At 44.7% G+C, this 26084-nt stretch overlaps 1 protein-coding gene across 9 annotated transcripts in view; it reads left to right on the top strand.

Annotated features, from left to right (window-relative positions):
- Positions 1–26084, top strand: part of MTRR (5-methyltetrahydrofolate-homocysteine methyltransferase reductase) — a 129007-nt gene that overhangs the window by 46725 nt on the left and 56198 nt on the right. For all 9 annotated transcript variants that reach the window (XM_045003657.1, XM_045003663.1, XM_045003661.1 and 6 more), the window contains one exon: positions 15152–15240. In XM_045003657.1, coding sequence (XP_044859592.1) covers positions 15152–15240 — 89 coding nt within the window. The remainder of the gene's footprint in view (positions 1–15151; positions 15241–26084) is intronic.

Raw genomic sequence — 26084 nt, 5'->3', positions numbered from 1 at the left:
CTAGTGCTCCAGCAAGGCCTACACAAAGTAATTCTTCAGTGGAAGGAGAATCTTTTTTAAACCAAGGAGCAATAGAATGTGTTCTGCCTCATTACTATGGTAGAGGGTTCTTCTCCCTGTTATTTCCCAATCCCCCCAAAAATAGAGAGGGCGGACATCCATCCTGGACCTTTGGCAACTCAACATTTTTATTCCAAAGCTGGAGTTTTATATGATTATGGTGGCATCTATAATCCCCTCCCTTCATGAAAGGATGTGGTTCACAGCTTTTGATATGAAGGACACATATTTCCATGTGGACATTCACCCATCACACAGGAAGTTCCTGCGTTTTATGGTAGGCCAGGAACACTTCCAGTTTTGAATCCTCCCCTTTGGGATGGCTATAGAGCCCAGAGTATTTACAAAGGTTTTGGCTGTGGTAGCCATTCAGATGAAATGCCAGGGCTATATGATATTCCCATATCTGGACGACTGGCTCCTGAAAGGCCGATCTCGTCAGGAGGTCAGGTTGGCGACAGGGTTTCTCATACAACTTTTAGCAGCCCTGGGCCTTTGCATAAATGAAGAAAAGTCTGTTTTGTTACCCACAAGGTCAATTAATTTTCTAGGGGGAAAGTTGGACTCTATTTCTGCAAGAGCGTACCTCCCCTCAAAAGGGCTTCATGCCATGAACAATCTGATTTCACATGTCACCCATAGACTACAAATCACAATGCATAAGTGCTTCTCACTGTTAGGCCATATGGCTGCATGACTCCTTTTGCCAGACTCCACTTGTAATGCTTGTAGGCTTAGCTCCAGTGGATCTATCAACCAAATAAGGACCACATCAACTCCAGGGTAGTCATTCCCACCAGAGTTATCACCTCCTTAATGTGGTTAAACCCAAAAAAGATCATGGTGGGAGTTGCCTTCAGAACTCCCACACCCAGGGCCCCATTATGACAGATCTCCCTTCTAGGATGAGGTTCTCACCTGGATAATCGCACTACTTAAGGCACCTGGACCCCACGAGAGACCAGTGGTACTGAAAGTGGTCCGCTTCGCATGCAAGATCTTGTCCTCTCCATCAGACTTTGGAACTGTCATTTCAGGAACTGTGTCATGATATAGTCAATGTGTCTTCCCGGTATTCACAACTCCCTAGCAGACAAATTAAGCTGAAGCTTCTTGATAGACCATGAGTGGGAGATTCACAACTCGGTCCTAAACAAGATAGTTACACAGTGGGATACTTCACTATGGAACCTCTTTGTATCCCAAACTAATAGACAGCTCCCCCTATGTTGCTCCAGGGGAGCTATGGGTTGCAACTCCCAAGGTGATGCTCTGCTGATGTCCTAGACGAACAGCCTCACATATGCCTTTCCTCCCATTCTGCTGCTTCCGCAGGTTGTAGGGAAGATATGCTGTAACAAAGCCAACGTCACCTAGCACCCCATTAGCCCAGACATTCTGCTCACAGAACTTTTAACAGTTTATGCCAGCCCACCAATCAGCATCTGCCTGTTCCCAGAGCTACTAACCCAGAATGGGAGGAAGACCAAGCATCCCAAAGTGGGCTATCTCCACCTCATGGCCTGGTTTTTGAGTGGGCATCAGAAATAGAATGCTCGTGTTTGGCTCCTGTTCAGGTGATCATTAACCAGAATAGAAAAGAGTCTACTAGAACCTGCTATCTGGCCAAGTGGAGATGCTTTTCAGCCTGAACACAACTACATCAATGTTCTCCAGATAGTCTAGAACAACCAGGATGCTTACAGTATCTCCTGTCCCTGAAAACTTCAGGTCTCTCTCTCTCTCCAGTCACTAAGAGTACCTCTAGCAGCAATTAGTGTCTTTCTCACTCCAGTGGAAGGACACTCGATCTTTACTCACCCAACTACAGTACAGTTCATGAAAGGCCTGATCAAGACCTTCCCCCAAATGCTTAAACTTACCCCTCAGTGGAACCTTAACCTTGCCCTGTCCAAGCTCACTAGTCCTCTTTCAAACCCATGGAGACTTGTACCTTGGCCTACCTGTCCATGAAGGTGGCATTCTTAGTAGCTATCACCTCAGTAGGAGGGTTAGCGAGCTCAGAGCCATATGGTGGACCTTCCTTATAAAGTGTTTCACAAAGAAAAGGTTTCTCTTTGACTACATCGCAAGTTTCTCCACTAGATTCATTGCTTCCTTGCAAAGAAACAAACTTTGGGATTGGTGTATACTTCATGAGATTTACGCAGTACCTCTGCATGTGGCAGGATCTCTCAACCAGTTAGCTCATCAGCTAAGCAGAGACTCTTCCCAGATGTATGAATGGTCATCAAAAGACTCTGTGATCTGGGACATTTGTGTTATTTTGGGCACTCCAAATACACCTCTACCTCGATATAATGCTGTCCTCAGGAGCCAAAAAATCTTACCAAGTTATAGGTGAAACTGCTGTGGAAGTAGAGAAAGAACTGACAGGGATTTGTAGGGGATCTTAATGCATGGCAGCCTGTTAGCAAGAGTCAGGCTAGCTGTTAGCAAGAGTTAGGCCAGCTGTAACCCTAATGATGCGAGATTTGTAGAAGCGAGGATGGTGTGAGGCGAGTGGGAAAGAACTGTGTGAGAAGTTGTTGCGACCTTGCACTGATAACAAAATATGTAGACTGGCGTCTAAATAGAAGTGAGAAAAAAAGATAGCAGGATGGTCTATGTATAAACAAAATGCAGCTGTTGCTTATTATTGTCTGTAACAAAAGGTATAAATGCTTGCTGTAATTGTTTTCCTGTTGAGAGACCTGTCCGGGACTGGGGCGACCCTGTGTCCTAGGACACTCCCTCCCTCAATTGCAATTGCTTGAGAAATAATAAAGCATCTGACTCTGCTGCACCTAAACAAAAAGTGAGAACCGAGTTTTTCTCCGACACTGCGTTATATTGAACTTGCTTTGATCCACCAGAGTGCGCAGCCCTGTCCCCCCGGAGCACTGCTTTACTGTGTTATATCCGAATTTGTGTTATATCAAGGTAGAGGTGTATAGACGTGCCACAAGATTTAACACCAAATGCATTGTTTTTGTTCGAGAACAAGAGTGAACAGATGCAATCCTCCTTTTTGGGGTACAGATCTAATGTATGCTTTCCCACCATTCTCTTCAATGTTGAAGGTTGTAAAGATCAGCCAGGATGATACCTGTCACCCCTGCATGGCCAAGACAGTAGAGGTACACGGTCTTGTTCCTTCCTTTGAAAGGGAACTACAGATGCTTATGTTTGTCACTGGACCTTCTATCACAGCAGCAATGGAAAGTTTATCATCCAAGTCTACTTTCATTGGGTCTGATAGTGTGAGCAATAGGATTCTGACAGAATTAGAGAAATGTCTCTGTAGATGTACATGTTTTACTTAATTCTACAAGACAATCAACTAGGAAAGGTTATGATTTAAAATGGAAAAGATTTCCACTGTGGGTATCAGATAAGGATATTGATCCTGTGTCAGCTCCTATTCAATCCGTATTAGATTTATTTGCTGTTTCCAAAGAATAAAGGTTTATCTATTACATCACTTTGGGGTATATTTAGCCACAATTGTACCATTTTGTATAACAATAGATCTATACTCTTGCATAACATTAAAAGGTTTCTGAAAGAGTTATTAAATCTTTATCCCCTGTGAGAGAGCATACCCCCCAATGAAATTCAAACAATGTTATCACAGATTGTCTTCACCTTTTGAACTTTTATCTTCTTATTCTCTATTTCATCTTTGGATTAAGACTGCATTTATAGTATACATTTATAGCAATAACATCAATCAGGAAAGTTAGTCAACTTCATACTTTAATGACTGACCCTCCATTTACAGTTTTTCATAAAGTAGTTTTGTCCTCGCACAAAATTTAGCAAAAGTAATTTTTCATTTCCATGTCAATCAATCTGTTAGTCTACCACTGTTTTTCACCAGACCGCATTCAAGTAATGGCAAGTCAGAGTTATCTGTTTGGATGCTAAAAGATATTTAGGACCTTGGATTTTAGATTTTCAAGCAAACTATGTGAGTAACTATAAAGGAAATCCCGTTTATGCACAAATGTTATCTTAGATGGGTCAGACAATGTATACTGGGAAGTTATAAAAATGCCTTACAGTCTCCTCTTGCTCTGCTGAGAGCACATTCCGCAAGGAATTGCTGCTTCTGTAGCATGTGTAAGGCATTTCCCACTAAATGAAATTTGTAAAAGCAGCCATGTAGACCTCAATACGTATGTTTACTAAGCAGTGTGTGTTAGCATGAGGTGACCAGTTTGGTAGATTGTTTCTGTAGTCCTTGTTTAATTAGGACTCTTTACCCGCTGTCCTTCTTTCGATATGCACTGCTGACTAAACTGTCCCAAGAGTGGGGACATGCAGAATACACTCAAAGAAGAATCATAGAATCATAGAATCTCAGGGTTGGACGGGATCTCAGGAGGTCATCTAGTCCAACCCCCTGCTCAAAGCAGGACCAAACCCAACTAAGTCATCCCAGCCAGGGCTTTGTCAAGCCTGACCTTAAAAACCTCTAAGGAAGGAGATTCCACTACCTCCCTAGGTAACCCATTCCAGTTCTTCACCACCCTACTAGTGAAAAAGTTTTTCCTAATATCCAACCTAAACCTCCCCCTCTGCAACTTGAGACCATTACTCCTTGTTCTGTCATCTTCTACCACTGAGAACAGTCTAGATCCATCCTCTTTGGAACCCCCTTTCAGGTAGTTGAAAGCAGCTATCAAATCCCCCCTCATTCTTCTCTTCTGCAGACTAAACAATCCCAGTTCCCTCAGCCTCTCGTCATAAGTCATGTGCTCCAGTCCCCTAATCATTTTTGTTGCCCTCCGCTGGACTCTCTCCAATTTATCCACATCCTTCTTGTAGTGTGGGGCCCAAAACTGGACACAGTATTTCAAATGAGGCCTCACCAGTGCTGAGTAGAGGGGAATGATCACATCCCTTGATCTGCTGGAAATGCCCCTACTTATACAACCCAAAATGCCATTAGCCTTCTTGGCAACAAGGGCACACTGTTGACTCATATTCAGCTTTTCGTCCACCGTAACCCCTAGGTCCTTTTCTGCAGAACTGCTGCCCAGCCATTCGGTCCCTAGTCTGTAGCAGTGCATGGGATTCTTCCGTCCTAAGTGCAGGACTCTGCACTTGTCCTTGTTGAACCTTGAAATGAAGGTTATTTGTAACCAGAGTTCTTTGAGATGAATTCTGCATATTCACACTCTCCACCTTCCTTCTTTTCTGCAGAGTTGTAACTACTCACAACTCTACATTGTATTTTGTCCAGTTCTGGTCACCACATTTCAGGAAAGATGTGGACAAATTGGAGATAGTCCAAAGGAGACCAACAAAAATTATTAAAAGTCTAGAAAATATGACCTATAAGGAAAGACTGAAAAAATTGGGTTTGTTTAATCTAGAGGAGAGAAGACTGAGGGGGGACTTAACAGTTTTCAAGTAGATAAAAAGATTGTTGCAAGGAGGAGGGAAAAAAATTCTTCTTAACCTCTGAGGATGGGACAAGAAGCAATGGGCTTAAATTGCAGCACTGGCGGTTTAAGTTGGACATTAGGAAAAACTTCCTAAGTGTCAGGGTAGCTAAACGCTGGAATAAATTGCCTAGGGAGGTTGTGGAATCTCCATCACTGGAGGTTTTTAAGAGCAGGTTAGACAGTCACCTGTCAGGGATGGTCTAGATAATACTTAGTCCTGCCTTGACTGCAGGGGATTGGACTAAAAGACCTCTGAGGTATTTTCCAGTTCTGTGATGCTGTGATTAGCAGTGGACGGAAGTGAGGTGCCACTGCTGCTGTGCACACATACCCCTTATAGCCCCACTGTCAGAACGTGCTCGAACACTGAGGGGAAGGACGGGGTTGGGGTGCGTGAGTGTTCTAAAAGGCACTACTAATCGAAGGCTGCACCGCTCAATAGCATGAGCTGGCACATATCCCAAAAGTGTAAATATGCAGAGTCCATCTCAAAAAACCACAGTTACAAGTAAGTAACCTTCATTTATTACAATCAGCAAGTATAGCACAGTCACTAAAGATTAATTTGCCCAGCCTTTGCAGTGTCTTGACTAGATACTTGTTTATATTTTTTGTTAATTATTGATAGTAGGTTTGTCAAAGAACAATGTAGGGCCAGATCCTCTCTGACCCCCTGAACATGTAGGGCCAGATATGCCCTCCCACATCTTTCCGCTGTATGGCCCCTGCCCCCCTTTTTGCTGCACTGGTGGTGCAAGCAAGCTCTAAAGCTGCCTTAATGGGCCTACTGGGATTCAATTTTGGTGTGGAAATCCCCAGCTGGAGTGATACAGCTCAGCTAAACCCAAAGATTGAGGTCTCAAATTGTAGTTCAGTTTCCATGTTCAGTCCACTATTTAGAGACCATAAGAGGTGTGTAGTCCCTTCAAGTCAGATTCAATGCACATTAGTAGGATAGTGAGGGGAGGCTTGAACTGCAGCTGCTCAGCCTGTCTAGGCTGTGTGATAAGTAACCAGAGAAATTCAATCTCTAGGGCTGTTAATGTAGCACTTTTTGACGAGCCCTAAATTTGGCACTACCCAGAAAAAAAAATGAAACTGCAGTGTAGTTCAGTTTCCATGTTTGTTTTATTCATCTGTGAAATGCTATACTTGTATATTGCTCAGTATAAATAATAAATGAAAAAGGATTATGCTCTTGTGATCTATTGCTGTTTAAAACACTTCAGTGAGCAGGTTTCTTACTTGGTTATTTTTATGTCTTGTATATATGGTATGTGTGTATGAACGATAGAGACTGCTGCTATGGTTGAAGTCAATTATCAACTTTTCAGAAATTTATCCTTCTGCAGCCCAGTGTCTCCCACAGTTCTGGCTGTCCGGGCTGTTCTTGTCTCTCTGCAGCTCGCGGAAGTGGATTGGTGTTTTGGCACTGCACAGTCTGGCCACTCCCTCTGCTCCCACTTGCAGCTAGATTGTCTGTCTCCACAGCAGCAGACAGTGGCGGTCTCTTTTGCGCCTGTTCTTACTACTTCTATTTTAACTTTTCTGCCCAGTTTTTTGGGCAGTGGGGAGCAGTGTTCTCCCTCCTCAGGGTTGTGTCTCCTTCCTGGATCAGGGGTTTAGTCCTCCCTGTGACTCCATTGCAACTTCTCCCTGCTGTCTCCTCAGACCCTTACATGGATGGCAGAGCAGCCAAGAAAGCACTGGGTCAAATCCAAGCACTATTCTATATGTGAGGCAGCCTTCCTAGGCTCAGCAGATGGTAAGTAGTGTCGAGCCCTCCCAGCCTAACTCCGTTAGGTCCTGCAGCTGCAAGTCAGACAGGCAGGTATGGTACCCTACCCACTGAGGCAGTCATGACTCCAACAGGGAAAAATGGACCAGGAACCCTAGTGCAGAGCAGGGAGAGGTTCCAAAAATGAGGAGGACCCTGACCAATTGACTCGGGCTAAGTCCCAGAACAGAGAATGGAGGCTTTTGAGGCCATAGGTTTCCTCTCCCGCCCCCTCCCCAAAGTTTTAAAGTGCATTCCAAGTGCCCTGGGGAAAGTAACAGGGCTTTCAATTAGCCCCCTCCTTCCCAAGTTGACCAGGAGGCTCTTACAAGTTCCCCCTATGCAGGGGGAATGGGACCCACTGGGGACGGATACTGAGGCAGACCTTTCAAGAGGGCTCCAGACCCTAAGGAAGGCAAGCAGCAAAAGGCCTCACCAAAGCTGCAGCAGAGCATCTACACTTCCAAAGTATGCAAAAAAGGTTAACAAAAATCTAAAAAGGGGAAGAAAAAGCACAAAAAATCCAGGCTATATGAATCCTCCTCCTCCTCCAGTGAGGAAGGTGAGCTGTCTGGCTCTGAAACCTGAGCAGGCTCCTGTGATTTAGCCTCAGAGTAAACTCTTCCCCTCAAAATCCTCCCCAAGGCTACACTGTGTGTGTGTGTGGGGGGGAGGGAGGGGGTCGATGTAAGATACGCAACTTCAGCTACAGGAATAACGTAGCTGAAGTCGACGTATCTTATTTCGACTTACCTCTCATCCTCATGGCACGGGCTCGACAGCCGCGGCTCCCTCGTCGACTCCGCTTCCGCCTCTCGCCCTGGTGGAGTTCCAGAGTCGACGGGAGCGCGTTCGGGGATCGATATATCTAGACGAGATGCGATTTATCGATCCCCGATAGATCGATCGCTACCCACTGATCCAGCGGGTAGTCTAGACGTACCCCAAGACTGCAAGACCCTTTCAGTCCTTCTCTGAGGGAGTGATTAGGGATGAATGGAACAAGCCTAGTAAGGCAAGCATATTAACGAGTGACCTCAGGCACTATAACATTCAAGAACCAGATGACCAATGGTGCTGAAACACTAAGTTGATCAAAGCTCCATCGCAGTCAGCAGCATACAGGGCCATGTCTCGGATGTTGATTTTCCTCGAGAAGCACAGCTTCATTATCAGTACCATGAAAAATTCTCTGGCTCCATTCAGAAATTTATTTTCTTGCTCTGGAGCTGTAGGAGGTCTACCATAGAATTTTATGCCTCCAGATTAGATTGCTAGATTGCCCGATGTTTGTGCATAGGGATCACTCCAGGCACAATCACACATCAGAAGTCTTCAAGCCTTCATGCTAAAAGGTTTGGCACCACTTACTAGAACATATGAAAGATCAAATAGGGGCTCCAAAACAGGTATTCAACTCCTTACAATGGTGACCAGCCCACAATAATTTCTTCAAAGACATATCCATCTGCTTTCCAGGTCCTTTCGTCCTGGCACCTGATACCAGCCTGGAGGGCTGAGGAGCTCATTGGGAGACCCAAATAGCTCAGAGCTGCTGGAGCTAAAAGGAAAAGGCTCACAACATGGAGATTTGAGAGCAGTTAAGCTACCTCTGCAAAGGTTCCAGCCCATCCTAAAGGGCAACCATGTCCTGGTTCATTCAGGCAATATGACTATGGTAGTATATTTAAACAACCAGAGGGACCAACGAGTTCAGCACTACAATGAAAATAATGAGGTGGGCGGAACAGTTCTTCCTTTTCCTCAGAGCAAACCACATCAAAGGGGACCTGAACCAAAAGGCAGACTATCTTAGTGGGGCCAGAATCAGGAGGTTTTCAATCTCCTCAGTCTCATCATTCAGATGTTTTGCCTCTCTTTGACTGACCTGTCCATGAATTGTACAAATGCAAATAGGCCAAAATACTTCAGAAGGGAGATATACTCCAGATCGACGGGGACAGATGCCTTATCGCACAGTTGGCTGCAGGGCATACCTTACAAGTTTCCACCCTTTTCACTACTGAAAAATAAAATTAGAACAGGCAACAGGTGATACTGATAACTCCTAATTGGCTGAAGAGACCTTGATTCTTAGACCTAACAGGGCTGACACTGGAGTCTGTACTCCAGTTTCCATGGATACCAGGCATTCCAACCAATGTTCCCTTTAATTTTCTCCATCCATGTGTGGAATAAATTTTATGTGCACTGAGGTATGTGCGGATGTGTGCCACAGTAGAAACAAAAAACCTAGATATAATATATATTTTTTAAAAGTTACCATAGGGATAATTACTTCAGCCAGGACAGAGAAGGCATTTTAGAACTCACTACTCAAAGAATTAAATTTAAGTGTACGAAAAAAATTATGAAATGCATAGACCAATCAAAGCACTATAAAACACACTTTGAAAGAATAAAATTACAGAGAATATATGTGCATTGCAAGAAGTAACAACAATAATAATACAGGTATGTTTTGGGAGATGAGTGTGAAAGAGAATCTGTGTGTGTGTGTGTGTGTGTGTGTGTGTGTGTGTGTGTGTGTGTGTGTGAGAGAGAGAGAGAGAGAGAGATAGTGTGTGACTCGGAGACAGTGTGTGTGCTGGCTGCTGGGAAGCTTCTGATAAATGCCATGTGCTGTCTCTTTAAGGCACTCACTGAAGGCTCTCCTGCTCTGTCCTGAGCCCTGTTGTCTCCCGGCCCCTGCTCTGCGGAGATGGGGTACATGGGCAGGAGGGAGGGGGAGAGAGAGAGTGAGAGAGACAGGGACTGTGTGAGCTGGTTGCTGGGGAAGTCTCAGAAACTGGGTGCTGTCTCTTTAAGAATGGCACTCAGTCACTCACAGTTCAGACCTCAGACTGCAGCAGCTCCAAGTCATCCTTACCCAGGATGTCCCCTCTCCCCTGCTCTGTAGAGATGAGGTACAGGGGTGGGGGAGATGGACACCCTCACATCAGCCCCCCTTCTCCCCTCCCCCCCCACTCTGTACAGCCAGCAGGAGGGTCCCGGGAGCAGCTGCAGGACAGCAACGTGGCTGCAAAGCAGTGGGGGCAGGGGCACCTGAACACATGCTGCTGGATGTGCGCACTCTGCTAATCAACTGGGCGGCACTTGAATTTCTCCTGGGTGGCTGCCCAACCAGGTAGCTTACAGGGAATACAGATTCCAACCATTCTGGACTTGCTCCAAGCAGGCATGGACAGAGGCCTTCAGTCCAGTATCACTGCATGTCAAATGTCTGCTCTTAGTATCAGGCTATTCACAAAATCCTCAGACTCCCTGGCAGACAGTTCACAAATAGCCACATTGCTTTGAGCAGTCCGATAAGCCACACCAGCAGTCAGGCAGCTATTCCCAAAATGGGACCTTCCACTAATTTTGAGACTCTGACTTCAGTGTTGGCCTTTTCTTTATCTATTAACACTTGTTCCTTAGTAGCTGTCATGTCTGCCAGGCGAGTGTTGGAACTGGCAACCTTATCTATACAGAAGCTTTACTTTGTGTTATACAAGGATAAGGTGGAGCTAAGGCCACCAGAATCCTGTCTTCCTAAAGTAAATTCCTCTTTCCATACTTTCCAACAGGTTGTGATTCTTTTATTCTGTCCAAAACACAACATCCAACTGAAAAGGTGTGGCATACCTTAGGTTTTCAATAATCTTCTGATCTCTATCTCAAGCATATAGACTCCACAAGAATATTGGGCTCCCTATTTGTGTCCTTCCATCTGAAATGCAGGGACTCAGAGCTTTCAAGTTCTCCATTGTTAGGTGGATTAGAATATGTATTGTGGAAGCCTACAGATCATCAGAGATTCTTGTCCCAGAAGGGATCAAGTCTCGCTTCCTGAGTTCCTTAGCAACCTCATGGCAGAATGACCAAATGTGTCCACTTCAGAAATTTGCGGAGCAGCTGTAATGAGGTTTCCAGTGTGCAACCTGGACTGTGGGACCACTGAGCCCTCCAATCCAACCAACCTGGGTGGCCTCAGCATCTGATGCTGATGTCAAGCTCTAGGCCTCTGATAGGCACTGCACTCACACAGACATCCACAGACACCCAACTGAGTTTCATGAATGATCTCCCAGCCAGTCATAAATCATCAGTAGGAAGGCTCTGGCCAATTCTCTCCAGCTCCCCAGTCTTGCACCCCAGAACTGTACCGTTTTGCACTGGTCAGATGTCTGGCAAGTGTAAGTTTATTAGCTAGTTCGCCACTTTGCCAAAGGAAAGTGGACATGCACCAGCTTTTGTAACCTGAGCTTAGTTTCCCAAGTACTTTAGACAAACTCACTGGTAAGGATAAAACATTAAAATAAATTTATTAACTACAGAAAAATTTTAAGTGATTATAAGTGGTAGGCATAAAGGTCAGAGAGAGTTACCTTAAGAAAATAAAAAGTAAACACACATTCTAAATCCTAAACTTTTAGTCTAAGCAAGAGTTGAATCAAACAGCTTTTCTCACCCTGACAGAAGGTACAAACAGGCTATAGTTCCTCAATACAAAGGCTTGGAATAACTTCCAACTTGGGATCAAACTTCCCTAGTTCAAATTTTTGTCTTGTAGACATTCTTCCAGCTGTCGAGATGTGGGGGAGAGAGGCCCATTGATAATGGCACTGTCTCTCTTTTTATCCATTCTTCCATCTACTAAAAAGATCCTTGCAGTTATGTGGGGGTCAGACAGTTCCCATTGGTCAAGCAGTTTCCATTGTGCATGTACCTTCTCTAGAAGCCTCTGGGATAGTGGATTGTGTGTTGATGAGCCAATAACAACTGTCTGGCTATTGATGGCTACTCCTTTGTTGTAACTGAAAGGCTGGTTGTGGGTGTTCCCAACCTCACAACATATTTCAGTAACACTTATAGTAATACTTCATAACTTCACGTACAGTGATAATACATACTATCCAACAGATTATTATTGTTCAACAGATCAAAACTTATAAAATGATACCTCACAAGGCATACTTTGTACAAAACATATAATCATATCACAGTGGTGAATATGGGGGTTCCAGGGTGCCACTTTAATGTACAGAGTGTCACTTGGTCTACAATTTAACACTTTCATTAAACACTACAAGGTGGACCTTTTATCTTCTGCAGACACCTCCTTTGGCAGGCAAGTGCTGCAGGCAGTGGCCCAGAAATAGGCTTTTGAGAGAGCTCACAAAAAGGGGGATACTTATTTCCTACCAGACTTTTGTTTCATAACCCTCCCTACATCTATTCACTGCTCGCTACTTCCCAGCATTCAGGATTGTGGGAGATGCTGTGCTGTAGAACAGAAGATTTCTTATTGATAATTTTCATTCTGCTCGCAGCATCTTCTACCCATCCTGGATGGCTCATAACTTAAGAGTCATATACTAAATAGAACCGTTACCATATGACTGTCTTCCTTGGTCTAATGTACATAGTTATTTCATTATCTCTGGAATATCTGCTAATGATGTTATGTAAGTTTTATAGCTTTGGAATAGTGGGAGCAGAGGAGGTGTGGCCAGAGCATATGGTGCCAAAACACTGATGTGACGGGTTGGATCACAGAAACCCCCTTGGGAGCTGCCAACTGATGTGCCAAGACTACTTCTATCCCTGTTTTCCCTGCCAGCTCAGGACTTCAGCACCCTGTCTTGCCGAGCCAGACACTCTTGTCTACTTCAACAAAGACCCAGAGTCTGAATTACCTGCCCCAAAGCTGCAGGTTTACCTGAAAACAGCTCACAGAAGTGTGCTCGTCTTTAGCACCCAGATGCCCAACTCCCAATGGGGTCTAAACCCAAATAAATCCGTTTTACCCTGTATAAAGCTTATGCAGGGTAAACTCATAAATTGTTCGCCCTCTATAACACTGATAGAGAGATATGCACAGTTGTTTACTCCCCCAGGTATTAATACATACCTTGAGTTAACTAATAAGTAAAAAGTGATTTTATTAAATACAGAAAGTAGGATTTAAGTGGTTCCAAGTAGTAACAGACAGAACAAAGTAATTCACCAAGCAAAATAAAATAAAATGCGCAAATCTGTGTCTAATCAAACTAAATACAGATAAGATCCTCACCAGTTCCAGAATGCTCCCTTTTACAGACTAATCTCCTTTTAGCCTGGGTCCAGCAATCACTGTCATCCTCTGTAGTTACTGACCTTAGTTCCAGTTTCCTTTAAGTATCCCGTGGGGGGTGGAGAGGCTCTTTCTTTAGCCAGCTGAAGACAAAATGGAGGGGTCTCTCACTGGTTTAAATAGACTTTCTCTTGTGGTTGAGACCCCCTTCCTCACTCCTATGCAAAGTCCAGCTCCAAGATGGAGTTCTGGGGTCACCTGGGCAAGTCACATGTCCATGCATGACTCAGTCTTTACAGGCAGAAGCCGATTTCCACATGGTATCTTGTATGTCTCCAGGAAGACTTCGTATGTGGATTGGAGCCTTCCAAGCTCTTTTGTCTGTTAAGTGCTTCTGGACTGAGCACTTAATTCACACATTCCTTTCCCAAGAAGTGACCAAATGTTTTAACTAAGGCTACTTAGAAATCAAGCAATTATACAGCCAATGTTCATAACTTTGAGCACACAAATGGTGCCTACATACAACTAGGATGAACATAACCAGTAGATCATAACCTTTACATAGATATGTTACATGGCATATGTAGCAAAACCCTATTCCAGTTATATCACACATACATTTATGAGCACCCCCACCCCATAAAGCCTTATGGAGTATACTGTCACAACTGCCTCTGTGAGCTGCAGAGAGAAGCCCAGATGTCCAGAATTGTGGTCTGTGAATTTTTCTGTGCTAGCAGAAATTGTTAAGAAATTTTCCATTCTGTGCACTAAGGTCCACAGATCCATTCTAGTTGGTACTTTACAGTGTTTGCATCTTGGGGGCAGAACTGGACCTGTCAGTCACTGGCAGCAGAGGTTTGCCCCACCCTCTGAAGTTTCTTCAAGATTGTTCTGCCCTCTGACTGGCCAGTGGCTCAGCCAGAACTTGCAGCTACAGATCTTTTCCAAGGGAAATGTCAGACTTTATTTCAGATGTTCAGACTAATGGGCTCAGTAATGTGTCTGTCTAATTCCCAGCCAAGTCCAAAGGCTGTGTTTGCCTTTTGAGGAGATTGTTTCCTCAGGTCTGCTTCTCCTCCTGAGACATTTGCAGCAGATGATGTTGCTTCAGGGAGCGAACTAGGCTGAGAAAAGTCAGAGGCAAAAGGAAGGGGTCTGTGTCTCTGCCCTATATCTCCTCCCTAATCCTGCCTTCCCCTTGAGAGAAATCCCGTTGAGTTGAGGGTAAGACCTCATACTGTATTAGCAGTTGATGAGCAGTCATTCTGTGCAGCTTTAGTGTTATTTTGCAGTGTGGCTGCGCTCGCTGTAACTAGGTTAACTCGAGAGGAGTTAACTTGAGCTAACTGCAGTAAAAACATAGCCTTAGTGGTCAGTGGGGTGTGACAGAGTTGCAGCTTCCACAATCCATAGAGCTACCAAACACTCCCATCGTAATGGAGAGCATAGGGGAAAACTCTGGAGAGCTTCTCTCCATGGAGATTTTTCCATCACATGGGAGGTGGCAATAAGGCCTTCAAAATTCAGCAGTAAAGCATATAGTAATGTGTGTTTAGCAAACCCTATTATTTTATTTCACACCTTCAATAAGCTTGAGTTCTGTGGTAGGTTCTTCACTAGAGAATATTGACTAGGTATTTAATAAAAAATGTCAATAATTCAGAATATGGAGTACAGTTTAACTCTGATATCTCTTTAAAGAACAAATGCATTGTGAAATTATTGCTGGCTTTAATTAATTAACTAATTAATTTTCATTTCTCCACTCCACAGGAGCAGCTCTGCCAGCGCATATACCTCAAGGAAGTACTGTGGAATTTATTCTTACCTGGAGTCTGGAAATAAGAGCAGTTCCCAAAAAGGTTTTGATATCTTGCTTTGCTATTTTTAAGAAAAGATCTTATAGATTTCAAGGCCAGAAGGGACCATTGTGATAATCCAGTCTGTCCATAACATAGGTTATAGAACTATCCCAAAATAATTCCTAGAGCATATTTCTTAGAAGAACATCCAGTCTTGATTTAAAAATTTCTAGTGATGGAGAATCCACCATGACCCTTGATACATTTTTGCAGTGCTTATTTACCCTCAGTGTTAAACATGTACACCTTATTTGCAGTCTGAATTTGTCTAACTCCAAATTCCAGCCATTTGATCATGCTATATCTTTCTTTGCTAGACTGAAGAGCCCATTATCAAATATTTGTTACCCATGTGGTTCTTGTAGACTGTAATCAAGTTACCCTTTAGCCTTCTCTTTGTTAAGCTAAATAGATTGAGCTCTTTGAGTCTGTCACTGTAAGGTATGTTTTCTAATTCTTTAATAATTCTCTTGGCTCTAGAGCCACAAAACCTGTGCAAACTGCCAGGATACCACATTTTCATGTCCATTTCTATTTCCACGATGCTCCTCTTCACATCCAGGCATGAAAGAGAGCAGATGCCTATATAAAGGGGAGTTCTTCTTTGAAGAGTGTCCCTGTGGTTGCTCCACTTTCGATGAATCTGTGCCCTTGCACATGTAATCGGAGATTTTTAGTAGTGCCTGGTTGGGTCGCTCATGCGTTGTCCGTCTTGCACTGCCTCGAGCGGTTACATAGCACTGTCCAACCAACCCTCCCTCAGTTCCTTCTCTACTGCCCTCAGTTTGAGACGGCAGCATCTGACAGAGGTTTCCCATCATCCTCTCAGAGGAAGGAGCACTCCTCTAAAAAGGTGACAGAGAAACGGGGTCTGACCTCCCCTTCTCAGAAGCCCATGAAAAAGAGACATTCCCCAACACTTCAGACCCCATCGGTACTGGCCGCACTGAGACCATCTACTTCAGGCAGCGTGACCATCCGGTACCGTGGGTACTATGCGAGCCAAAGACCCTAAGCGTCTGGCTCAGAAAAAGGCAAAAAAGGGAAACCTGCCATCCTTGCCTCGGTACCGCTGAAGCCACTCAAACATGCAGCACCAAGCTGCTCAGCAGTGCTACAGTCTGTGGCACCACTGTGACGTTCCCTTCTGGTCTTTTCTAGACTGGTGATCTGCTAGGTCACTCCAATCCTTGACTCTGGGAGCCAGCCTTACGCTGCTCTGCTGTGAGAACCCCCACACCTGAGCTGCTTATGCACAGCCTCTGGCATGTAAGCTGCTCCTTGGATTGTGCAACCGAATGAGACTAGTCAATATCTCTGGTCCTAGACACAACCCTAGGAACATCCATCTTGCAGCATCCAGTTATGCCCGCTGGACACTGCAAGCTTATATGAGTTTGGCAATTTAACAAAGATATTAATATGCACCAGGCTTATTATCCCAAGGGGAGTCTCTGACATGCTTCAAACCAAACACACTGCTTCAGGTAGAATAAACAGATTTATTAACTACTGTGACAAAGTTCCTCCTCTACCTTGGTGGATCCTGCGCTTATTGGCGGATTTGCTCGCCTCACAGGTTCGTCCTCTGGGTCGAGAAAAAGCCAAGAGACCTTCCCCTCTGGTAGGAGCCACAGTCCAGGTCAATTCCTCCTGTGTTTGATCAGGAGTTGAGAGGTTTGGGGGGAACCTGGGCCTGCCCTCTACTCCAGGTTCCAGCCCAGGGCCCTGTGGACTGCAGCTGTCTAGAGTGCCTCCTGGTACAGTTGTGTGACAACTACAACTCCTGGACTACTTCCCCATGGCCGCCTCCCAACACCTTCTTTGTCCTCACCACTGGACCTTCCTCCTGATGTGAAGTCCCTTCCAATCCTGATATTCTATGATTCTATGTCTGATAACACTTGTACTTCTCAGTCCTCCAGCAGTATGCCTACTCACTCTCAGCTTCTTGCACGCCTCTTGCTCCCAGTTCCTTGCATGCACTTCCTCTTCTCTGGCCTGACTGGAGTGAGCCCTTTTATAGCATCAAAGGGGCCTTAATTAGAGTCAGGTGCTTAACAGCCTCACCTGACTCTTAGGTTAATTGGAGTCAGGTGTTCTCATTAGCCTGGAGCAGCCCCTGCTCTGGTCACTCAGGGAACAGAAAACTGCTTATCCAGTGGCCAGTATATCTCCCTTCTACTAGTCTGCTGTTCCCAACTGACGGTGGTCTATCACACTACAAAGATAGATTTTAAGTGATTATAAATCAAAGCATAACAAGTCGGATGTGTTCAAATGAAATAAAAGGAAAATGCATTCTAAGCTGATCTTAACACTTTCAATGCCCTTACAAACTTAGATGCGTCTCACCAGTTTGGCTGGTTGCCCTTCAGCCAGGCTGTCCTTTTTGATCAGTGCTTCAGTTGCTTGGTGGTGATGTCTGTAGATGGAGGTGGAAGAGAGAGGAAGAGCATGGCAAATGTCTCTCCCTTTTATCATGTCCTTTCTTCCTTCATGTCCAGAGTCTGGTGAGTGTTTCCTCATCGCAGTCTCAAAGTGACCAAAGGAAGGGGAGTGACTTACTCAAGAGTCCAACAGATCCTTCATTGTTGCCTAGGCCAGTGTCCTTTGTTCCTGTGAGGATGTGCTGGGTTTGTCCCATACCTGCCCTGATGAGGTGTGAACTGCCCCTCTGGTCTTGGAGAGTTTTTGCCTGGGCTTGCATTAAGCCATGAGGACATATTTTCAGCCTCATAATTATATACATGAAATTACAACCTATAACATTACTATAACAGTAATGCTCAGTGCATCATGAGCCTTCCGAAGACACCTGACATGACAAACTTTGCATTAGATACCACACAATCATATTATAAGGATGAACATGGGGGTGCTGGGTGTTCCCCCAAGGTACAGAACATCACAACCACCTTCTGCCTCCACAGCGTATAGCACACGATTCTTGGCATCGACAACCGCAGTAAAGGCAACCAGTGCCGCCAAAAACACCCTCCTCGATACCGATGCTCTCAGTACCGCAGCAATTTCTATGACATAAAGAACGTCTAGTCTCCTCGGCACCAGAATCTCCACTCCTCGGTACTGACCTTACTCCAGCACACTTGGTACTGTGCCAACTTACCACACCACCCAGATCAGCTCTTCCTTTATCCAGTGACGAGAATGATGATGAAGGGGAAATCTATTTCTAGAGCTACATAAATACCACCCCAGACCTGAAACTCAAGGATGGAACAGATTCCCAGGGATGTTGCCACCAATGCCATACCCACCGCAGTGGGCTTATTGGGACCTATGGGCAGCGTACTGCTAACACTATCCTAAGCTTCCCGGTCCACACAGGGAGAAGTCAAGGCATTCTCCATTACCCTCCGTACCTCAACCCTCTGAACCTCTGGCTCAGTGGGGAATCCAGCTGTAACACACTGACCTGGGTTCAGGCAGCAGTGCAGCCGGACTAGTCGGCTGTCTCTGGGCTACTTCCTCCCCTCCTGTACCTGGATCCTGGGGTCATCCTCCATCTCACTGGGATTTACGGCCAATGGTATTCCCAGCAGCTACTTGGTGTCTGGAGTGGCTGGAAGCTTGGGCAAGTCCTCAGGGCAGCAGAGGTACTCCTCGGCATCCAACTGCAGCAGTGGGGGAGAAGTATCTGTCTTCCTCGGCAGCTCCAGTTCAACTGAGCTGCACGGCCCACCTCTTGTACTTCCTGTTCCACTCCTCTGCTTCTGCTGGGCCGGGCATGGCCTTCCTGGCTCTATCCACCAGGGGGCTGGTTGATAGAAATCATTCTCCGAGGGAGGTCATGCCTCCTTGCTATAGCACATCCTTTTTGTCCTCAAGTAACAATTTAAAGCCCTAATATCCAAGGGTCAGATCCTAGCTTGCACAGATTTACAAGCTTCACTGGAAGCCGCAGACACGAGGGCCTGGTCCATTGCCACAGCCATAGTAATGTGACAAGCCTCCTGGCTCCACTTCTCGGGTTTTCCAAAAGAAGTACAACAACTGTCAAGGATTTCCTGTTCAAAGGACTCAAGCTGTTTGCAGCCAAAAAGGATGAGTCCCTTCCAGGGAGACTCTGAGATCCTTGGACATATGCATGTCTACACGAAAGAACAAACGGGAAGTATTACTTGACACAAAGATCTAGATCCACACCCTACAGCCAACCTCAGAGGCAATATGACCCGCAAAGGCGGTGACAGCGACCCTCAAGATGGAGACCACTCCCTTCTCAGTCCTCAATGTCCCAACAACTCCCTCTAAACAACAGTTTTGAAGGTTTGATTGAGGATCAGAGACATCTCCTTTTTCTGTTGTTGGACCCATCCATCCATTCGGAGACCATCTGATTCCATACCACCCAGTGTGGCAAAAAATCACATCAGACAAATGGGCATTAGAAATCATCAAGACTGGCTATTGCATCCAATTTACCTCCATCCCCCCAACCAACCCTCCCTCCCCCCCCATCCCTCTTCAGTGACCCTTTTCACAAACACCTACTGCAACAGAAGGTAAACCAACTCATATGCCTAGGTGCAGTAAAACCAGTACCAACACAACATAGATGGAAGGGTTTCTACTCCCATTATTTTCTAACTCAGAAAAAAACCAGGGGATGGTGGCCCATTCTTGACTTAAGAAAACTCAACAAATCCATGAAGACCCAGCAATTTAGGATGACCCCTCTAGCAATGATAATTCTACCACTAGAACAAGGGGACTGGTTCTCAGCTCTTGACTTCCATGATGCATATTTCCACATAACGATACATCCCTCACACAGGAGGTTTTTCAGTTTTGTTCTGGGAACAGATAATTTCAAGTACTGAGTACTCCCTTTCAGCTCATCTGCAGCTCCACAGGTAGTCTCAAAAATCCTTGCAGTGGTGGCAGCTCACCTCCACGGACAAGGGGTCATAATATTCCCCATCTGTAAGATTGCTTACTCAAAGCCTCGATTCGGAAAGAGGCAGTAGAAACTACCCAAAAGTCAGTAGCTCTCTTCACACAACTAGGGCTACAAATAAACTAACAAAAATCAACATTCACACCTGTGCAGAGACTGGAGTTCATTGGGGCCTACCTCGACTCTCTAGATGAGGGGTCGGCAACCTTTTGGAAGTCGTGTGCCGAGTCTTCATTTATTCACTCTAATTTAAGGTTTCATGTGCCAGTAATACATTTTAACATTTTTAGACGGTCTCTTTCTATAAGTCTATAATATATAACTAAATTATTGTTGTATGTAAAGTAAATAAGGTTTTTAAAATGTTTAAGAAGCTTCATTTAAAACTAAATTAAAATGCAGAGCCCCCCCCAGACTAGTGGCCAGGACCCGGGCAGCGTGAGTGCCACTGAAAATCAGCTCATGTGCCGCAGGTTGCCTACCCCTGCTCTAGGTGTGTCATAAACAGTTAGTTAAGGGTTAAGGTTTTTGTCTACCTGTAAAGGGTTAACAAGCAGTACCTGTGGACACCTGACCAGAGGACCAATGAGGGACAAGATATTTTCAAATCCCTGTGGAGGGAAGTTTTTTTTCCTGTTCTTTGTTTTTCTTGGAGAGTCTCTCTTGGGAATTAAGAGAGTCCAGACATCTTAATCAAGTCCTCCCAGGTTTCTGCAATAAATTCTTCTATTCAAGCTAGTGAGTATTAGCAAGGAACTAGTATTCTTATACTTTTATTTCTGTATTTGCAATTCTGTGTTTTGCTGTAGAATTTCTTTGTCTGTACTGTTATTGCTTTTACTGAGAAAGAAAGGAGGGGGAATTCTCTCCAGAGATTGATAAGTTTAGACCCTGTATATTGTTCCATCTTGGTTACAGAGACAGTGACTTTCTTTTATTCTTTAATAAATCTTTTCTGTAAAGGACTTGGTTGATCTTTCCTTGGGTGGATTCTCAGGGAAAGGAGAGGAGGGAGGTATCCCTCTATAGTTGGATTCCGGTATCTCTCCTAGGAAAAGGGAGGGGGAAGGAAGCAGGGGGGAATGGTTTATTTCTCCTAGGTGTAAAAACTCCATGGATTTGGGGCTCTTGGGATCCCCAAGGATTTTGGGGAAGGACTGTGTCCCAATACACGTACCTTATTGGGTGGTGGCAGCTTTTACCAGATCTAAACTAGGATTTTGGTGTAGAGGGAAACCAATGCAGGTCCCCATTTTGGAACCCAACAGCTCTAAGTGGGGGTGAGACCTATGACAAGGTGCTACAGCCTCTCTGCCCCAGCACAGATTTTTCCACTCTAGTCCACCTAATCGTTATAACGCAAGCCAGCCCGCAGTGCCTACAAAGCAAGCTCAGGACAGTATATATTCCACACAGACACCGTACAAACAAGCATCTTACAATGCCGACCAAAGTAAAAAATTCTCTGGACTCAACCACACAACGTTTGCATGAGAGTTCCCTTTGTGCAGACCCTTCCATCGATGATACTCATAACGGACACTTCTCTGCTAAGTTGGGAGGCACAACCACACAATCTAAGGTTGCTGGTCCCTGTCGGAATCAACATTACACATAAACCTACTGAAGCTGTAGGCAGTCTGCAATGCATGCTCACACTTCCTAACCGTGATCAGGGAAAAGGCCATAAAGGTGCTGACGGACAACATCACTTGTTCTGCCAAGGAGGGGCACGGTCACACTCCCTGTGCACAGAAACCATGCTCCTATGGAACTGGTGAATCTGCCACAACATTGACATCTCAGCCTTCTATCTACCAGGATACCAAAACACTACTGCAGACGCACTGAGCAGAAAATTTTCCCAGAACCACGAGTGGGAAATGAACACCAGGGTACTACAGAACATATTCAGACTCTGGGGGTTCCCAACTATAAACCTCTTTGTGACAACCCAGAATGCCAAGTGCCCATGCTTCTTCTCCAGAGCAAGACTGGGATCTCGTTCTCTAGGCGATGCTTTTCTCCTTAAATGGGATGCACATCTACTGTATGATTTCCCCTCCCCCCTTTCTAGCCAGGGTCATACACAAGATAAGGACCGACAACTCCAGAGTCATCTTGATAGCCCCCCACGTGGCCCAGACAAATGTGGTTTTCCTTACCTCTTGAAGATTCCCCTCTACTCAGCACTGGTGAGGCCTCATTTGGAGTACTGTGTCCAGTTTTGGGCCCCACACTACAAGAAGGATGTGGATAAATTGGAGAGAGTCCAGCGGAGGGCAACAAAAATGATTAGGGGGCTGGAGCACATGACTTATGAGGAGAGGCTGAGGGAACTGGGATTGTTTAGTCTGCAGAAGAGAAGAACGAGGGGGGATTTGATAGCTGCTTTCAACTACCTGAAAGGGGGTTCCAAAGAGGATGGATCTAGACTGTTCTCAGTGGTAGAAGATGACAGAACAAGGAGTAATGGTCTCAAGTTGCAGAGGGGGAGGTTTAGGCTGGATATTAGGAAAAACTTTTTCACTAGTAGGGTGGTGAAGAACTGGAATGGGTTACCTAGGGAGGTAGTGGAATCTCCTTCCTTAGAGGTTTTTAAGGTCAGGCTTGACAAAGCCCTGGCTGGGATGATTTAGTTGGGTTTGGTCCTGCTTTGAGCAGGGGGTTGGACTAGATGACCTCCTGAGGTCCCTTCCAACCCTGAGATTCTATGATTCTATGATTTCTGTGTGCTCACAATGCACTCTTCCTCATCTCCTGTCTCAGGATGCAGGCCAGATGTACCACCCAAACTTGGCAAGACTACACCTAAAAGCATGGCTACTCCATGGTTCTGAGACAATGTAATGACCTATTCAGAGGAAGTAAGGGACAGTCTTTTAAACAGCAGAAAATCTACTACACAGAATACCTACCTGTGCAAATGGAAGAAATTCCATACCTGGTGCCAGAATAGGTAAACAATAGCAACTACTTCTCCTTTATTAATAGTAATGGGTTACACACTGGAACTCAAGAAATCTGGTCTCTGAGTGAGCTCGATCAGAGTGCGTCTTGCAGCAATCATGGAATTCCCTCACTAAGTAGATGAGTTCTTGATCTTCGCTCATCCTCCCGCTATACGCTTCCTCAAGGGTCTTCATAGCCTTCACCCTGAAATATCTGCCCCTACTCCATCATGGGAACTCAATCTGGTGCTGCAATGTTTTATGATGGCCACTTTTGACCCATTAGCAACATGTTCACTTCTCTACCTTTCAGTGAAGGTGGTCTTCCTCGTTGCTATCACATCTGCCTGATGAGTTGTAGAACTGGGAACCTCATGACACCCCCCACCACACATAAAATATTTTTCAAAAACAAAGTTATCCTATTGTGACGGGCTAGGTCACAGAGACCCCCTTGGGACTGTCACCTGATGTGCTGAAACTACCTTTGAAAACTACCATTTTCTTTGCCAGCTTGGGACTCCAGCACTCTGTCTTGTTGAGCCAGACATGCTAGCCTGCTGCAACACAGACCCAGGGTCTGAACCATGCCCCAAAAGCTGCAGACTTAACTGAAAAGAGCTCAGCAAGTACTCCTATCTTCAGCACCCAGATACCCTGCTCCCAATGGGATCCCCAAATAAATCTGTTTTACTCTGTATAAAGCTTATACAGGGTAAACTCATAAATTGTCTGCCCCCTATAACACTGATAGAGATGCACAGCTGTTTGCTCCCCCAGGTATTAATCACTTACTCTGGATTAATTAATAAACAAAAGTGACCTTATTAGGTATAAAAAGTGGGATTTAAGTGGTTTCAAGTAATAACAGACAGAACAAAGTACGTTACCAAGCAAAATAAAATAAAACACGCAAGTGTAAGCCTAATACATTACGAAACTGAATACAGGTAAATCTCACCCTCAGAGATGTTCCAATAAGCTTCTTTCAGAGACTAGACTCCTTCCTAATCTTGTCCCAATCCTTTCCCCTGGTACAGTCCTTTTTAGTTTCAGCTCAGGTGATAACTAGGGGATTTCTCATGACTGGCAGCCCGCTTTGTTCTCTTCCACCCCCTTTTATAGCTTTGGCACAAGGCAGGAATCTTTTGTCTCTCTGGGTCCCCACCCATCCTTCTAAATGGAAAAGCACCAGTTTTAAGATGAATTCCAGTACCAGGTGACATGGTCACATGTCCTGCGAAACCCCAAGCCTCTGTTCTTCCCAGCCTGACTCACAGGAATGCAGGAAGGCTTGCAAGCAAACAGAGCCATTTACAACCAATCGTTCTAGTCAATGGGAGCCATCAGGCTTCTAAACCACTATTAATGGCCCACACTTTGCATAATTACAACAAGACTTCAGAGTTATACTTCATATTTCTAGTTTTAGATACAAGAATGATACATATATACAAATAGTATGAACACTCAGTAAATTATAAGCTTTGTAATGATACCTTACAAGAGACCTTTTGCATGAAGCATATTCCAGTTACATTATATTCACACTCATTAGCATATTTCCATAAAACATATGGAGTGCAACGTGACACCTATGACCACATCCCAATCTCCTACCTAAAATAAGTTCATCATTCCATTTGAACCAACCCATCCATCTCCCATCGTTCTTCCCAAAACCTCATGGGAAGAAATGAGAAGCAGTTCTTCATGTCCTGGATGTCTTTCAGAAAGTCACCAAAGTTATTTCTTTCCATTATTGAATGATCTAAGGGAGATGCCATATCCAAACAAAGGCTGTCAAAATAGATCTCTGGCTACATTGACTTTTGTTATTGCCAGTAATAGTTACAGCCCCCACCGAGGAACCACACACACTCCACCAGAGCACTCTACATTGACAGCTTTCCTCAACAATGTGCCTATTATGGACATCTGCAAAGCAGCAACCTAGGCATCAACCCATATGTTCACACAGCACTATGCCATAGAGCAGCATTCATCATCAGATGCTCTACTGGGACTTTTGGTTTTATCATCTGTCATGACTGCAACTCCAAAGACCCTCCCTGCCACTGAGGGGCACTACCCTAGTCACCTACAGTCGATTAGAATATAAATATTTTACTTGCATTTCAGCATATAGAGCAGTACAAAAAAGTCCTTGTCTGGATTAAATTTTAGTTTGTACTGATTTCGCTAGTGCTTTTCACGTAGCCTGTTGTAAAATTAGGCAAATATCTAGATGAATTGACATATCCCCTGGAAGACTTCTGCATAATCCCAGGGGTACATGTACCCCTAATTGAGAACCACCGCCTTACAGTACAAAGTCATTTGGGTAGGGACAGTGGATGGGATTCATAAAGGTATCTAGGTGTTCAGCTCCCATTTCAATGGAACTTAGGTGCCAAAAAACCTTTGTGAATCCCACCCAGGGTCTTCTGGCTTTGAACAGCCCCAAGCACATTGGTGCTTAATAAATAGTAATAAAGCATTAAGATAACTTCTTACCTATGTCTTCCTGATGGATCTTGGCTACAGTAAAGCCTTGTGATACGCAAAGAAGTAAACCAGTTATAAAAATAACATTTCATTTCAAATGATCCCAGAATGAATTACAGCCGTAACAAGCTACATGACAAGTGTTTATTCACACACTCAATTGACGACGTATCAGCAACATTAACTCAAAGGTTAGCGCAGGCCAGTGAGGATTTCCACATCTAACTGACATAACAGAAGGGATTCAGGAAGGTGGAATGCAGTTGCCCAAGTTGAACACCAAAGTAACACCGTTATTCTGACATAGTAGAAGTGATGTATTTCATCTCATCCAAAATACAGCAGCCTCCTATCATTATGCTGGGTTTTGCTTGATTACAATTAGTAATAGTTTGCTGAATCAATAAAGATACAGAAGAAACAGAAGTTGTACAGAGATGGGTGGCAAACACAACTGGAGG

This window comes from Mauremys mutica, chromosome 2 (genome assembly GCF_020497125.1).
Source record: "Mauremys mutica isolate MM-2020 ecotype Southern chromosome 2, ASM2049712v1, whole genome shotgun sequence".
Lineage (NCBI taxonomy): Eukaryota > Metazoa > Chordata > Testudines > Geoemydidae > Mauremys > Mauremys mutica.
Note: the sequence above shows the minus strand (reverse complement) of the source record. Positions and strands in the feature narration are given on the sequence as shown.